The sequence below is a fragment of the Poecilia reticulata genome, linkage group LG12 (assembly GCF_000633615.1).
Source record: "Poecilia reticulata strain Guanapo linkage group LG12, Guppy_female_1.0+MT, whole genome shotgun sequence".
Classification (NCBI taxonomy): Eukaryota; Metazoa; Chordata; class Actinopteri; order Cyprinodontiformes; family Poeciliidae; genus Poecilia; species Poecilia reticulata.
In genome coordinates, this window is record NC_024342.1 from 20,071,190 (window position 1) to 20,087,100 (window position 15,911).

General features: G+C 36.5%; 3 protein-coding genes across 5 annotated transcripts; 1 reads left to right on the top strand and 2 right to left on the bottom strand.

The window, feature by feature from the left end:
* Positions 1-1,844: 1,844 nt before the first annotated feature.
* c21h18orf32 (chromosome 21 C18orf32 homolog) lies at positions 1,845-4,289 on the bottom strand. The gene is made up of 3 exons (XM_008424487.2): positions 4,161-4,289; positions 2,477-2,675; positions 1,845-2,380 (listed from the first exon to the last, which is right to left on the bottom strand). The coding sequence occupies exons 2-3, from the start codon at positions 2,651-2,653 to the stop codon at positions 2,315-2,317; spliced, it is 243 nt and encodes an 80-aa protein (XP_008422709.1). The 5' UTR covers positions 2,654-2,675; positions 4,161-4,289; the 3' UTR covers positions 1,845-2,314.
* On the top strand, positions 4,270-7,827 carry rad1 (RAD1 homolog (S. pombe)). 3 transcript variants are annotated; one of them, XM_008424489.2, is made up of 7 exons: positions 4,270-4,331; positions 5,272-5,473; positions 5,565-5,673; positions 5,767-5,924; positions 6,017-6,117; positions 6,392-6,490; positions 6,986-7,827. In XM_008424489.2, the coding sequence occupies exons 2-7, from the start codon at positions 5,279-5,281 to the stop codon at positions 7,161-7,163; spliced, it is 840 nt and encodes a 279-aa protein (XP_008422711.1). In that variant the 5' UTR covers positions 4,270-4,331; positions 5,272-5,278; the 3' UTR covers positions 7,164-7,827. The 3 variants fall into 3 exon arrangements, with proteins under 3 accessions (XP_008422711.1, XP_008422710.1, XP_008422712.1); XM_008424488.2 differs by having other exon boundaries at positions 4,309-4,400; XM_008424490.2 differs by having other exon boundaries at positions 4,312-4,379.
* Positions 7,488-11,767, bottom strand: bxdc2 (brix domain containing 2). Its single transcript, XM_008424491.2, has 10 exons — positions 11,510-11,767; positions 10,413-10,524; positions 10,279-10,322; positions 10,140-10,210; positions 9,988-10,037; positions 9,826-9,899; positions 9,632-9,682; positions 8,952-9,053; positions 8,682-8,810; positions 7,488-8,098 (listed from the first exon to the last, which is right to left on the bottom strand). The coding sequence occupies exons 1-10, from the start codon at positions 11,750-11,752 to the stop codon at positions 7,850-7,852; spliced, it is 1,125 nt and encodes a 374-aa protein (XP_008422713.1). The 5' UTR covers positions 11,753-11,767; the 3' UTR covers positions 7,488-7,849.
* Positions 11,768-15,911: the final 4,144 nt, after the last annotated feature.

Consider the following 15,911-nt stretch of genomic DNA (forward strand, 5'->3'; position numbering starts at 1 on the left):
ACTTTATGGTGTGGGATATTYACTGCTGCTCCAGTTCTACCACTATTTGGATCTTTAGATCCATCTGTATATATAATTATGTTGTCTTTATATCTTTCAAAATATTTATTAACTACAACCCATTCTGGAGTCTTTCCCTTTTTAAGARTTTCACTTAATTGAAGATCAACTTCTGRAGTTAGAAATAACCATGGAGGAATTTCAGATTGAGGAACTGTAGCACTRTACTGGAGCATATTYAAACCAAGATGTTTTGCCTTTATTTCCCCAATCCATCCAAAACTATTACAATTTAATTTATGATGTTCCCAACAGTCCTTCAGCACCATCTTAGTTGGATGATCACACTTATGTCCTTGTAGGTTCACCCAGTACATTAACATTAATTTCAACCTTCTTAATCTTAAAGGAAGCTCACCAGTTTCTACTTGTAAAGCAGCTAAATACGATGTTCTGAAAGCTCCACAACAAATCCTCAATGCTTTTGTTTGCTCACTATCAAGCTTTCTCAAATGGCTGTCAGCAGCTGCCATATATGCTATACTCCCATAGTCCAGAGTAGATCTCATGAGCGCCTGATAAACTCCCAACCAGGCTTCTGTTTAACGAATATTCTGCTTTTAAGATTTAAATGAGTCAAAATTTCTTCATTATAACATAAACAAATCATTTTATTTTTTAAAACGTTTTTAATTTGTTCTAAACGTAATCAAGTGCATATCTATTTTAAAGCAAACTAAATGATCTCATATGCCCTCTTTCTCTCCTACATGTACACCTTAATAGATTCGCAATGCCTTGCAAGTATGCAAAACCCCAAATTTACCAACAGAGTCCACTCAAAATTCAATCTTAAGCATTTTTGGCCTTCGCAGATGTTTTTTTGCATGCAGAAGGAAGGAGATTATCTGTTTAGATGACACTATGATGTAATATTTAGGCCTTCCTGCAAAATGCGCTGTGATTAGAATACATTCACAAAACACAATCATTTTACAGGAGCGTGCATTTCTGTACATTTGGAGAGCTTGCCTTATGCATAATATCATAAGCTGTCGTTCTTGAATGCAGCAGACATACATTTACAGAAAACAAAGCTCATGCATTCTGCACAATGAGATGCGGTGGGGTCGGACATCTTTGACCTCTCTGGTCTGTCATGAGACATGAATCATTTATTTGATTTATTTGTGTATTACAGCGTCCACGCAGTAATACACACCATCATCTTGCAGAAAGGCTTTTCTTCATTTTCAATCATTTGTCAGTAGATGTCCACATACAGCAAAACTTAGAGTGAAAGGCAGTTCTGCAAAGTGACTAATTGAAGAGGGAACAGAAATGCAATCTCTACATTTTGATTATAAATAGTGTCATTCGTGTTAACAGATATAATACAAAAGATTTTTAGTAGACTGAACTGAAAAGTTTTCACAATAACTTAAGATATATAGTTTTGCAGGAAATGCAATAATTGTGATTTATGACAATGATGTCTTACTGGAGGAAACCAAGTCAGTCATTGCTTTAATTCATTTTTATTTAAATTCAAATCAAACAGTACAACTGTACATTTTTAATAACTATGAACACAAATGTTTACCAACAACAAAAACATTTACAATCTGGTTCTTTTATACTTTAAATCACTTGTTCAGAAAATATATCTTCTTATTAGCTTTTTTAAATAATTTGCATCAAAATATTGTCAAGAAACCACAATGCTTTTTTTTTTTTATTGAATGACAAATCAGCTTTTATTTATTTATTACAACTAGACTGGATTCATATCTTATTTGTAAGAAAAATCATATGCTCAAAGTATGTTTAAAGGAATGAATGTCTTCCATATAAATGACTTTTATTTTCTTTACACTTTGAAAATGGACAATCGATTACAATCAGTTTAAAAAAAAAAAGAGGATCAATCTTTAGCCAGTTTTATGAGTAACATCCTTACAACAACCATTTTATTTCTATAAATGAATCTATGCTGTGATGTCTGCAACAATTTCTGCAGAAAAGTAGAGTAGCTAAAGTGGCAGGTCAGGCTTGAGATAAATATGCATCTACTGTATTTGAAAGCATTATTTCATCCTTAGTTTCATTAAAGTGCTTTAATCTGTTTCATTCGCACAGGAATAAAAAAAAACCCAGAATACACAATGAAGCTACCTCAGTCAGATGAAAGAAAAACTAAAAACAAGCTTCCGATAGCTTTAGAGTCACATTATTCGAAAAAGACTGAATGTTTTCTCTAAATGATACCATATGAATATTTGTAGTCTTTGTTAATAGGAAGTAGTGGCAGCATTCAGTCTGTCTTCTTATCAGCGGCAATAGTAGCTCCATTTGCAGCCACCTCTCCATTGCTTTGAGGCTGAAACATAGAAATTTGTTTTTGTAAGTGAGGCAGTTAATAAAAATAACACAAGGTTAATTTTTACACTTTAAAATAGTTCACCAAATGTCTTACCTTGTAAGTCCCATTACTTTTTTCACTGCCTTTTTGATCACTGTTTGCGTCTGTCACAGCTTTTTTGTTCCAGAACGCATTAATGAAGGGTGAAATAACAGGATAGATGATGGGTTCCAGGAACCTCTTATAGACCCACAACAGGACAGGAATCACAATGCAGGGAATACACACCATGGTTGTGGTTCACACAGGTGGACTAGACAAAGAACCCAAAAGAGAGAAAAGGACAAAAAGTACAAGTTACTAACTTGATATTCATTGAAATATTTCACCAATTTAAACTGAGTAAGGTGTAGGTAGTACTTTAAATGGACAAGATTGACTTTTTTCACACATCCTCATGTTTTTGAAGGAGAAAAGTAGAAATGCATCAGTTTCTTTCATATAATAGAGAAAAGCATATTATGAATTGGGTTGAAAAGTTTATATCATCTGGTGCAATAACACTCCTGATTTTCTGGCATACATTTACTATGGAGCTGTGCCTCTGCTTTTTAATGGTCTTTACTAATCCAGTTTATACATTTATATAAAACTGTCAACCTAATTTCAGGAGAGGAAAACTTTTTTTTTTTTTTAAACAATTCTTTCTAAAAGGACAGCCATTTCTAAGCCTGTAACACAATGACAGATTACAACAATGGGTCATCTTTCATTGTGCTGAGAAAATGTTATATATAAGATGCATTTTACTCATACAGTGAGCTCTAGTTTTAAGGCTACATAGTTTTATTAAATGTCATTGTTTCATCTGTAAAGACAGACCAAATATCCAGCAACTCCTCTGTCAGTGGACAACAAAATGAGACAAGCAAGTTATCTTTCTTTAATCAGCATCCCCCCCCCCACTTCCGATAAAGACATATAACATGTTTTATGTTAAAAAGCCAGTTTGGTGACATGCCAAAGCTTTATGATATAATCTAGTATGTAGTAACCTACACGGGTCAAAATGTATTCAGATTACTTGCTGCTTGTTTTCACAGAGCTTAAGCAACTTTTTAGAATACAGTTTTCAGTATACAGTCAAATCGGTATTTCTTAAATATCAATGATGAAAGTAAGACTTTAACAAATTTGCTTAGAGACTAGCTCTTCCCCTAAATAGGCAGTGGTTAAGCAGATGAGATAATATCTAAGCCATTACAAGTCATTTCTCAATGATTTTTGAGACGTAGTCATTTAGCTTAGGCCCATTTAAAGACATTGTATATCTTGATAAAAAAAGTGACCAAGTTCAAATTTAAATGTACTACAATTAATTAGATTAACCTGAATAAACCGAATTGAGTTCGGTTCAACAGAAGATAACACGACTTGGGTCTGTTTGCTACACTACATTTTTTTTTTTCGTTCACAACAAAAAACTTCAACGATAACTTACATCTGTGCTATGTGTATATAGCACAGCTATATAGGATTTATCCTGGGGTTTAATAACGACTTAAATTCATAACAGCCCGTTTAACGTAAGTCACGCTGGTAAAAAATAAATAAATAAAAATAATTTTAAAAAGCGGAAAAACCTTCATTTTAAACTGTTAATAGTTATTTTAACCCTAGAAATGTACCCCGTGGCTAGGAGACGTTAGCTTCCGGGGTTAACTCTGTGGCTAACAAGAGACATTAAAAGGCTAAAGGCTCCCAAAGATTCCCTCCTAATTAAAAGCAAAACTCTTACCTGTATAAGTCAAATACTAAAACACTGGTGTTGTCAAGTACTGTCGGCGAAGTAAGCGCGAATATCTGTAAATTTGATGCGACTGAGAGAACTCTCTGGAACGTGATGTTTGAACACCAATCCTACTTCCGTTAGAGGTGGATGACGAAAGCGGAAACTACTCGCCAGCGGGTATTACTTTAAAACATTTGTTGTTTTTTTCTGCAGACTTCTAACTTTGTGAGTGACTGATGATTGCTTGTAAGTTCTACATAGTTGTCTTCTTATATCATGCGCTGTATTTTGGAAAATATAATGCCAGCAAGTTAACGTCGCAGCCGTGTTTTGTTTTGTAATGGTTACACACTGACATATTTTTAATGACTAAGCATACTAGCTAGCAAACGGAAAACAAAAATTTAGTTGGGTATGATACACCTTCCCTACAAAAATCTAGGACGACCCATAATGTTAATCTGTTATAGTAAATCATAAGCATTAATAACCGGCATTTTATGTTGCATTTTGCAGTAATTCGTACCTTTTAATTCACCTGTTCATTAAGCTAAACATTTTTGTTTTTATTAAGATCCCAACATTCACATGTGGCCTTTTCACACTTCAATAAAGCAGCAAATTTGTACGATGACACTTTCTCGAGTACAAACTCTGACCTCAAAACTATGAACTTCCACCAGTGTTTCTCTGTAAATGTTTATTAGTATATTATAGATATAAGCTCTGATTCATAAATATTGAATGTAGTCTTGTAATTGCTTAATTTTCAGTTAGGTTTCAAAATATTGCTTATGTCAAAGAATCTGCAGCTTATTTTTTTTTTTGTTTGAAAAATTTAAATCAACTGGTCAGACTAAGAAAATAGAAATTGAAAAAACCCGAATTGGTGCATTTTCACTACAATTTTTTTATTGAGGAGAATTACGCAGAAAGGAAATGTCCAGGAAACTAAAAAAAAACTGAAAATAACCAAAAATTATGGTACCAATCACAAAGGCTGACAATATATGAGATCAGGTGGTCTATTATGTGCATTCCTATTGCAAGTGTTGACAAATATATTCATTTATTTTGTGTTTTTTTGTTTTGTTTTGTTTGTTTGTTTGTTTTCCAGTCCCACAATGCCTCTGTCCACGCAATCTCAAAGTCAAGATGAACAGTATGTTCTGGTAGCCAATTTGGATAACGCTCGCAATCTCTCCAACATCCTGAAAGCCATCACCTGCAAGGACCACGCCGTCTTCACAGCGACAGCAAATGGCCTGAAGGTCACAGTGGAGGACTGCAAATGCATGCAGGCCAATGCCTTCATTCAGGTCATTTTTATCAAGAATTTAGAGAAGCAAAAAAAAAAATTTTTTTCTGCATTTACATTTCTTCATACTCTTTCTTCTTAAATTCTTTCAGGCAGATATCTTTCAAGAGTACACATTAAAAGAAGATATGGTTATTTTTCAAATTAATCTTACTGTTCTGCTCGACTGCCTGAATATCTTTGGAGGAAGCACAGCAGCAGGTGAAATCTCAGAGACATGACTGGGAAAAATAAATAAAAAAATGCATGACCCCAATTCTACACATTTTTTTTTTACCTCATACCTTGTTTCAGGAGCATCAACGGCTCTGCGGATGTGCTACATGGGGTACGGTCATCCTCTGTTATTGTTCCTGGAGGAGGGTGGTGTAGTGACTGTCTGCAAAATTAACACACAAGAACCAGAAGAACCAATTGATTTTGAGTTCTCCAGTTGCAATGTCACAAACAAGGTTCATCTTGTTTTTATTCTTCAAAAAATAGCCTTTTTTGACTCCTCATAGAACATGTATGAGTAAATTTGTGTTTCTGTCACCTTTCAAAGGTCATTCTTCAGTCAGAGAGTCTAAAGGAAGCCTTTTCTGAACTGGACATGACCAGCGAGGTGCTGCAGATCACCATGTCCCCCAGCCAGCCGTACTTCAGGTGGGCTGTGTGAAGTTTTTAAAGTGTCCTATGGTTCATGATAGTGCAGTAAAAATGAAAACAAAAAACAAAACAAAAAAAAAAACCTTTCCAATAATTCACATTTCAACTGTAATGCAATGTAAAATCTATCATTAATTTATTAGGAATTATACTGTAATAAAATTTAGTTCCCTGTATTATGTGTATTCCCCTAAACAATAACCTCAATATCGTTTCTCGTTGTACTCCTCATTACCTTTAAAAACTGTTATTTTTCATTTCAACTCTACAGGTTGTCCACTTTTGGAAACTCTGGAAATGCTCATTATGATTACTCCAAGGATTCAGACATGATGGAGCTTTTTCAGTGCAACAAAACACAAACCAACAGGTGAGTGCAGTCATCAGTGGAAAACTCTCATTCACCACAGAAAAGCAAGAGGTCATCTAATAAAAATCTAAGCTAACAGTCACCTTTGCTTCTTAAAATTTTGGATACTGGTCTGAGTAATCATTTTAACTAGGGCCAAGGAATGCCCAACATTTGGACCAAAAAGATATTTTTGAAGCGAATTGAGGCAGTTGGTGAAACTTGTTTACATAAGTTCAACAATTAAAAATGCATTTTTATCATTTTAATTAAAGCAATTGTTGAACAAAGTTCCACAGTTGCCACTTTCGGTTCTATCCTACTAGAGGTAGTTCATTGTTTTTACCACCAGATGTCACTAGATTCCATGAATTCAACCTTAGACCGTTTTATTCCATTCAGGCGCTTACAAAACTGTAAACTAAATGATCTGCAGTCATTTATAGTTTGATTATTCTCACCCTGGATCTCTCAACGACTTATTACAACTTCTGATTTGTTTTCCTCCTGCGACAGATACAAGATGTCCTTACTAAAGCCGTCCACCAAAGCCTTGGCTATATCCTGTAAAGTCTCGGTGAGGACGGACAGTAGGGGCCTTCTTTCTCTGCAGTACCTGGTCAGGAATGACAATGGTCAGATCTGCTTTGTGGAATATTTCTGTTGTCCTGATGAAGAGGTAGAGGAGGAGTAACAGCTGATTCGTTGTGACCCTGAGCTCCTCAACGACTTTATTTGATCACAGCCATATAAGGTTGAGCAGGCAATAGAAAGCTATGGGTACCCTTAGTTCTGGTCTTCTTGAAAGTCTGAAAATGTCAACAGTTGGAATTCATATTTCACATTTTTATAAACAAAATCTTCAGACTTGAATTGAGTAATGCAATTTTAAAATTTTAGCACAATTAACTTGCTAATTGCAATTATTTGTTTCTTGACACGTGGAAGATCATTGCCCACCCAGTCCTGTCATGTACCTGTATGTAATTTTGCCAAAGTCAAACTCAAAAGTTCTGGGTTGAGTAAATTCCATTTATGTTTAATGTGTTACAGAAACATTTATGCAGGGATTCACAAGTATCTGTTCATGATGATTCTTTGTACAGTAAATAGTTGACTCATCTGAGTACACTGAGGAAAAACATACTTTTGTGGTACACATTAAATGTATACTGGAAAATGATTTTTTTTTTTCCCATACAAAATTATTTATATCAAGTTTGGTCTATTTAACAGCATGTATTTTTTTATTAAAAAGGACTGTAAATACTTATGGTGTGTTGTAAAATAAAGATTTCTACATGGCCAATTTCTGCACATTTCACTGAACACAACATGACATAAAGAAGAAAAAAAAATGTGGATTGTGGCTGCAGCAAATCATCTGCGTCCTCGCTGCATGCGCTCCCTCTTGAAAGCTTTGCGTTTGTTCTTCTTCACCACTTTTGGCGCAGGTGGCTCCGTCTGAATGTGAACAGGTTTCCGTTCATCTGGTGTAACAAAGACGTCAGCCGTCACGTCGTTGTCGATCTCCTCCATTGCGTCTTTCCTCTTTATTTTCTGAATCTCTTTCACCATCTGCTTCTCACGCACTTTGGCTGCGGCTGCCAGGCGGATCTCCCGTCTGTGCTGTGGGTGCATGGGGGGGGGGGGGGGTGGAATAAAAAAATAAAAATGCAGGATTACAACAATGGCTACACCCAGTTTTTGGGATTCTAGTCCCAAAAAATTTATGCGCAACGTAAAAAGACAGACTTCCTGTTTAAAAGCAGCACCCTGAATATCACACAAGCATCCAGAGCTTCCACACTTTTTGTTTCATTCTGATCTCACTGAAAATTATTTAGCTACTGAGTAGTTCTGCTGTAATAACTTTCAAATCACAGTTTGACATGTTGGTGCTTATTGGTTGTATACAAAAGGGTGGATTTATTTTTTTTCCTCTTGGATTAAGTTTTGTTGTCCATCATGTTGAAAAAAATAAATGCAGGTTAACCTGTGGCGTCTGGTACAGAGTCAGAGAACATTTACTCTCCCTAATAATATAAACCACTTTCACAATGGCAGCAAAAGTTAGATGAAATGTCCATCATCCACGCTTGAGCAATGATGAATATTATTACAAGAGAAAAGCCAAAAAATATATAAAATATGAAATGTGACTGTAAAAATAAGATAGAAACTTGATTAAATTTTGTTGTTTTTTTTTTACCAAGTTTGGAGATCGGAAGTTTGGATTTTCATATAGCGTGGGCCCTCCAAAACTTCCCTGGAAGATCTTTATGAGGTTTAGAACAAATCGTGGGCCGATCTCCACCAAAGAGGCGTCCTCTTCAATTATCTGAAAGTGAAGAAAATAGAGGAATCATTATAAATGAAAATCAAAGCCAGAGAAAAACAAACACTCTGCCTTGTGTAAAAGTGTCTACTAAAAATGTGCTTTTACAGTGTAAAACTTGGAGTATATATGATGAAAGATCACCTGGTAGTTTCTAAACCATATTCTGTTGTCTGCGATGGAGAAAGTGTAGACGTGGTCCACAAAAGGCTGACTCTTAGGATGGTAGTGAGGCGTGGAAAATGTCTACAAGAAAGATTATTTCTTTGAAACTGAAAAGAATTCTACAAACATAGAAAATACATGCATTGGGTAAGAGCTTAGCATTTCAATTATCTAGTAGCTTAGGTTCCACTTGCTAAACATTTTTTTCATGACAAAATCTTAAGAATTTTCCATACTTAGGTTTTTTTTTTTTCAAAGCTAATTTCTTTTAAAAGAAAAAAAAACATGTAGTAAATGTTGTGCCTCGGTCTGCTTTACATATAAAACCTGCAAAAACAATGGGAGGATTGTTTGACTTAAGAACTAAGCGCAACTACAGAAAAATGAATAAAAATAGATGGAGGGAATAAATTAAATTAAGGAATAGACAGATGACTAGATAAATGGGCGAACAGACTATCAGACTGATGGAAGGAATAAAATAACTGGATGAAAAAAATGGAGAAATTTGCAAGCCAATGTATAGAATTAAGTCCAGAAATAAATTGTCCTTCTTTTTCTACCTTTAAAATCCAGTCACACTAAATTCCACCCTGTATTAGACATTTTCACCGTAGAGGGGGGGATTTCTTTTCAAGCTTTAACAACAAAAAACATACCTGGATGAAGAGTTCCTTCAGTAAAGCATACTGCGGCTCTTTGTCAAATTTCTGTTAAAAGGGAACAAAGAGAAAGTTTTAGACTTCATCAACCAAAGCTCTGCTTATTATTCAGATCATGGAGCACAAAACAAAGGCTATTATACATTTTTATTTTCATCGGGCAAATCAAGTTTTCCCTGTGTGACACTCACTGGATCAAACGAGAGCAGGGGTCTGGATCCTTTCAGGCAGTTTCCTGTCATTTTGAGCTCAGCCAACGTGTGAACTGGGAGGGCAACAATAACATTGATCAAGTATCTGCAACACCACAAACATCCTCTGCACCTACGAGCTGAAGGAGAGAAAAAACCTACTGTTCTGAACCAGAAACTTTGCAGAAGGTCCATGCGGACAGTTGGAGATCCTGCAAAAAGAAAACAGAATGATTCGGTGTAAAATATATTCGGTTTCCAGTAATAATCGAGCTTAAAAGTTTGGAAAAAGTACCACAGACAGAAACCCTCACCACATGTACAGGTCCTGCTTCTTCTTTGCCTCGAAAAAGAGGCACTTGTTGCAATTTTTGATTTCACACACCTGGAAAGCACACAGACGTCAGGCTATGCTGTGAGACGAGAGGAATCCTGTTCTTCACACAGACTTACCTCATTAACAACAAACAGCTTGTCCTTCCTGTCCATTTTGGTATCTGGTACAGAACGTTGTGTTAGTTCATCTTGGCTCATCATACATTCAGGCGTTACCATCATTAGAGAACTCTGAATGCCTCAACACTGACCTGCTTTTGAATGAGGCATCATGGTCCTCAGGTCTTGCATCAGGTGTCTGGTTCTGAAGTTGATTCCTCTTGAAGAGAAGATAAGAACTCTTTCCTTGTTGGTCCATTTGCCCTGGAAAGATTATCCCATGATATCAAACTAGTTGCAGGAAAAGCAGATAGACACGGAGTGCCACTGGCAACTTTAAAATCACGCCGATTGAAAACTACAAGCTGCATGTCTGTTATTAGGCATACCAACTAATCATTCAGCTAATGGGAGTTATATTTGTGTTACCAGGTAAAGTCCAGAAGCAGATAATAAAGTACAATATTCTGCATATTTTAAAGAACCAAAACAAAAACTAAATACCTTAAATATATTAACAGATAAACATATAAAAAAACGTTTCCATTTAAAATGCATTTCTTGAAAATGGTTTTCTAAATTCTGTGTTAGTAATTTCTGAGATTTTATCTACATTTTCAAGGTTATCACACAACACAAAACCCATAAAGACCTAAACTACTAGCAATTAGAGGCAACCAAAGACAAATTGGAATTCTGGTGGGCTCATTTCAAGCTTAGGCTTTCCATCATTAGAGAGCTATTTCATTTGATCATAATTTTCATTGTAAATATTCACCACTAACTGGTTGTCTTTGAAATAATATAGGGCCTTTCTATAAAGGATCAAACTCTTAGAATTTGGCCTGAACAATGTTACAATTAAGCGTCTTTCCATTGTGGGAAACTTTAAATCGTGAAAGTAGCTGACGATTTGTGCATTCATATAAAAGTCTCCCAATGTAATCCTATTGCCAAATTAATATAACGTATTGATAACGATTTTATTCACTGCCAAATATCATGGAGAATGAAGAAATCTAAAAAAACGCATTTTTAATCGCTTCTTTTTGGTATTTCAATTACTTTTCACAACTTTAACTGAAGACCTTCTGTCGATATGTTCACGTGTTGTTATATGTTTGCAGTGGTTTATTAAACGCTTAAGTCTTCTATTAATACCATTAATCGCCTTCTTTAACAAATAAAAATGGATTCTACATGAGAGCTGGTGCTAGCTTAATGGCTAATAACAAGGCTAATCACTTACCATAGAAACCGGAGCTGGGACAGTAACTTCATTTTTGGTCTCCTGCTCGGTTTCGGGCGGAGTTTCACCTTTATCTACAACAAATTTCCCCTTTTTCCCCTTTTTGTCCGAGGTTCCATCTCCTCCACGTTTTCTTTTGGACGCAGCCATGCTTGTACAAGACCTTCTTCTACTTTTTGTAAATGATGGTTGGCAAACAACGTAACGGAGCAGTACCGCCACCAACTGGCTTGTCCAAGACATGGGACTGGCAAAAACCCAAATATCGCGTGAATCACCGACAGTCAGTTCATGCTTGTATTTAAACCCCAGCGGAACGAAAAAATGGTTCCGTACCAGTCTGCACTCAGACTTCGCATTTAAACAAGCTGACAGCTAAGTATGGAAGTAAATATGTGCCATTTACTTCCATACTAAGGAGATCAAAACAAGGGTGGTTTTAAATTATAATACAGTGTCTTTAGAAATATCTAAATTTAAGCTAATTATAGAGACAAATTGACCCAACAAGTTCTAACGATTCATATTTTTTGTGTGTTTTGTCCTTTTTATACATGTATCTTTTATTTCTCATTAAATACAAATATGTTTAGGTGCCCAGATCCAAAATGAATAATATTTGGCATGTGTCTTAAAGGATCAAAAGTTTTATTATCTCCCATAAAAAAATTAAAAAAAAAGAAACATTTGATTAACAGAAGCAATTGCCACTCTTGCAGTGATTTTAAAAGTATTCAAGTATTCATACACCTTGATTTTTTTGCACGTTAAAACATTTTGGAGATTTTAAAGGGTGCGTTCACACTGCAGCCTGAAGTGACTCAATTCTGATTTTTTGGCAATTCCGATTTTTTTTTTTGCCAGGGCCGTTCACACTGCCAGTAAATGCGACCTGTRTGCGTTCTGCAGTGTAAACGGGCAAACCATCTGAAAGTGTCCCGCATGCGCACTAGAGGGCGCAATAGCGTCAGCGTTCTAAGAGTTCTGCCAACCGCCATAAAAAGAAGAAGTGCTCAGTGTTTGCGGAAGTAAACATRGAGGCTAACGGTGGAGCTTAGCTTAAATATTTGAAGTTGTTGTCCGGCCAGAGCAGCATATTAACAACTTACTCCTCATTATAGTTCGTCATGGTTGTTGTTTTTCTTCCCACTTGCGCATATCAGGACACAGAATAGTGAGATTTGTTGAGAATCAGTGACGTTCAGTTCGGATGAATGAGACCTGGACGTTAGGGCGCATTTGAATCGGATACGTGTCGGATATGGGTCACATTCGAAAAAGAATCCGACCTGTGCTGTTCACACTGCCATGAAAAGATCAGATACAGGTCGCATTACGTCAAAAAAATCGGAATTGGGTCACTTCAGGCTGCAGTATAAACGCACTATAAAGATATAGTTGTTCCGACCTTTCCTTGGGTGGAATGGTGTGAAATGTCATGAAACTCCAACTGTTCAGTTTGAGTTTCGCTCAAATCAGTTCTGCAAGCACCCGCTAGATGTCACTATGAACGCAGACACAGAACGCTGCTTTCATTGACACGGAGTATGGGACCAATCTCTCTCTCTCTCTCTCTCTCTCTCTCTCTCTCTCTCTCTCTCTCTCTCTCTCTCTCTCTCTCTCTCTCTGTATATGTTTCACACACACATATGTATAGGTACGATTACGTGTAATCGACTCACCTCTCACTCTTTGAGAGTGAGAGGTTTCAAACATTTTTCAACATGTTTGAAAAATGTTAACATTAAGAAATATTTCAAATGTGTGAAAAATTGAAACAAAGTCAAAGTAGGGGGGCAACGTGTATTTGTATATCATTGCTCTGGATATTACAAACATGCTATTAAGGGCAGCAACAAAGCCGCTTGTGTTCAAATGTTTGCTGACACTCACAGGGCAGACATAGTGAGACTTTTAAATCAATGTCAAGAGCAGATGGCTATATTATGTAACATTATTGCAACTAAGTAGAACTGAAAACGGGAGGGGGAGTGATTTCCTGGGCCATCCCGATAGAGAGCCACCAGTTAGTCTGCCTAAAAGTGGATTACTCACAGATAGCGGGATTTATTTAAGATGCTGTATTAACATGAATACTGGTGGCTTCTTGCTCACAAAAAAATATTGGACAGTCCATGGCAAACGCAACAAACTTTTGAGCATTCATTCACTGAAAAAGTGACTTCGTGTGCATGAAGAGGCCTCTCCTTTTAAAAAAAGGAAGTAAAGTGAATCAGTATAGTGTAAAAACAACAGCAGTATTGCAACAAGTGCTCTCCATGTGCACTTGCTTCACTTTTAAGTAGGCAAAGCTTGGCTTGGCCAGTCCATACCACACTGTGTATGTTTCCAGAATCTTCCATTCCCCTACATTGGAAGTGTTCAGTAAGAATGCACATGTGTGCATTTGCGTCAGTGCCCGCCCATGAAAATCTGTTGAGGAGTGTTTTTCCAGAGATTGAACACAATAAGCTCTGAGGAAGTTTCATGCGACAGACAATAATAGGATGCAAAGATCCCTAAAGGAATCTGTCTCCACATCTCCTCCCGTGCCCTCCAAAGCAGGGTTGGAGTTTCCTTGGAAACAAAATGCACCTCGACATTGTTTACTTTTGTGTGAGCGATGTCTATGTCTGAGAGCGGGGTACATTTGTTCCCAGAAAAAAAAAAAAAAAACATGTACTGTATCTTCCATTTTGAAAGGTCCCATCTTTCTTTTATCATCACACAGAGACAGGAAGAGCTCTAAAAAAATACTCTTCAGTTTACACATGTATGAAAAAGTATAGAAAAGAGAGTCAAGGACAGGTTTCCTGCAAAGACCTAATATACCGTACTTGGAGACCAAACTATCTTTATAGCTCTCTGCGAGAGGAAAGAGGAAAAAGGATAAAAAGTGATTTACAGCACATCATTCAGATGTTCATGGTGCGTTTTACAATATTTGTTCATACTCAGAGCGACCAAAAGTTACTAAGGTAGCGCCAAGCAGGCACCATGTGTTGCCCTCCACCCTCGGCCCCCCCGGAGGAGACGTGACTATTTTTGTTTTGCAAAGAAAGCCAGGATCTTGCAGCATAAAGACGGCAGCCTTTTCTTCGGTCATAATGGGCATAATTGCAGCACAGGCAAATTGTCTTGGTTTACCACAGGGGAGCATTTTAAAGTGTGTTTTCCTTTCTGATACCAACGTGGACGCCTGTTCCCTGATAGGATAACAGATAGGGAGCGTGTTTACATTTTTTAAAGACTGCAGTGAAATGCCACTCCTTCCCAAAACACACATTAAAAAAATATAAAATGCTGGTGTTTATTTTCTTCATCATCATCACTTGCAACCCGATTCCATATGGTAACATGTATTAGTTATTATCACTGATACCTGTGTAACATGGTCGGCAACTTGCATTAGTTTCCTGGAAGCTCACTCTGAGGTTAACCCAAGCCTTTATGTTTGGAGGTTTCAGGATTATGGTGACATCTCCTAGATCACCTAGATCACAATCACATTGGCTGCCAAGATACCTTAAACTGAACCTTAAACTATGGTTTCATCTTAGAATATGACCCATGGGAAATTGCTCGTTTTATATGGAGAGACATATGTTGATAAGAGTGCAAAGAGGTTCCAAGACCAAACATCGGTAAGATTTAACCATAGCAACAATGACAAAATAGATAAATACAAAAGAGAAAAAAATAACAATGTGCATTTTTACATATCTACAATCAGACAAACGATATGTTGATGAGACTTGAATAAACTAACATCACTGCTCAGCAGTTAGAAGAAGAGATAATGTATTTATAATACAAATTGATGTTAATATTAATATTACTTATATATAAATCTAAATATGTAAAGGTCATGTTGATACAACAATCGTCACATTGCCTTTTGGTTTTGTTCTGGGGTTGATACAGAAATTCTGCTCCAAAACATGTTAATATCCTGAACAATTTGATTGTTGCATATTTTCGTATTTAGACTTGAATATTAGTGAAAGTGGCAAGTTCAGTCATCTGGAATGGCTCCAAGGAACAGATCAGACATATTGAGGTATACAGTTCTCTTTCTGACAGCTTGGCTGAATTACTTAGATCAGTGGTTCTTAACCTTTTTTGAGGTACCGAACCCACCAGTTTCATATGCACATTCACTGAACCCTTCTGTAGTGATAAATAAAATATGATCCCCCCCCCCTCCACCCCAAATTCAAGACATAGGGTTAACCCAACTATTGTCGGGTCACTCCATGATCACTAAGTCTTCTTAAAAGGTAGAGTCTCTGAGAACAGTTCTTCAAAATATAGTCAGTGCTTTCAGCAAAGTTGAGCTGACTGTCCAGGAACGACCCAAGGTATTTAAAATTTGCCACAATTTCAACAGGTTGGCCATCGA

Excerpts from the sequence above, each read along its gene's own strand:
- rad1 (XM_008424489.2), top strand. The coding sequence starts at position 5,279 with ATGCCTCTGTCCACGCAATCTCAAAGTCAAGATGAACAGTATGTTCTG. Across the intron at positions 5,674-5,766 it reads TGGAGGAAGCACAGCAGCAG|GAGCATCAACGGCTCTGCGG; the intron begins GTGAAATCTCAG and ends ACCTTGTTTCAG. Across the intron at positions 6,118-6,391 it reads CCCAGCCAGCCGTACTTCAG|GTTGTCCACTTTTGGAAACT; the intron begins GTGGGCTGTGTG and ends TCAACTCTACAG.
- bxdc2 (XM_008424491.2), bottom strand. The coding sequence starts at position 11,752 with ATGTCTTGGACAAGCCAGTTGGTGGCGGTACTGCTCCGTTACGTTGTT. Across the intron at positions 10,211-10,278 it reads AGCTGTTTGTTGTTAATGAG|GTGTGTGAAATCAAAAATTG; the intron begins GTAAGTCTGTGT and ends TGTGCTTTCCAG. Across the intron at positions 9,683-9,825 it reads CCCTGCTCTCGTTTGATCCA|AAATTTGACAAAGAGCCGCA; the intron begins GTGAGTGTCACA and ends CCCTTTTAACAG.
- c21h18orf32 (XM_008424487.2), bottom strand. The coding sequence starts at position 2,653 with ATGGTGTGTATTCCCTGCATTGTGATTCCTGTCCTGTTGTGGGTCTAT. Across the intron at positions 2,381-2,476 it reads AAAGTAATGGGACTTACAAG|CCTCAAAGCAATGGAGAGGT; the intron begins GTAAGACATTTG and ends TCTATGTTTCAG.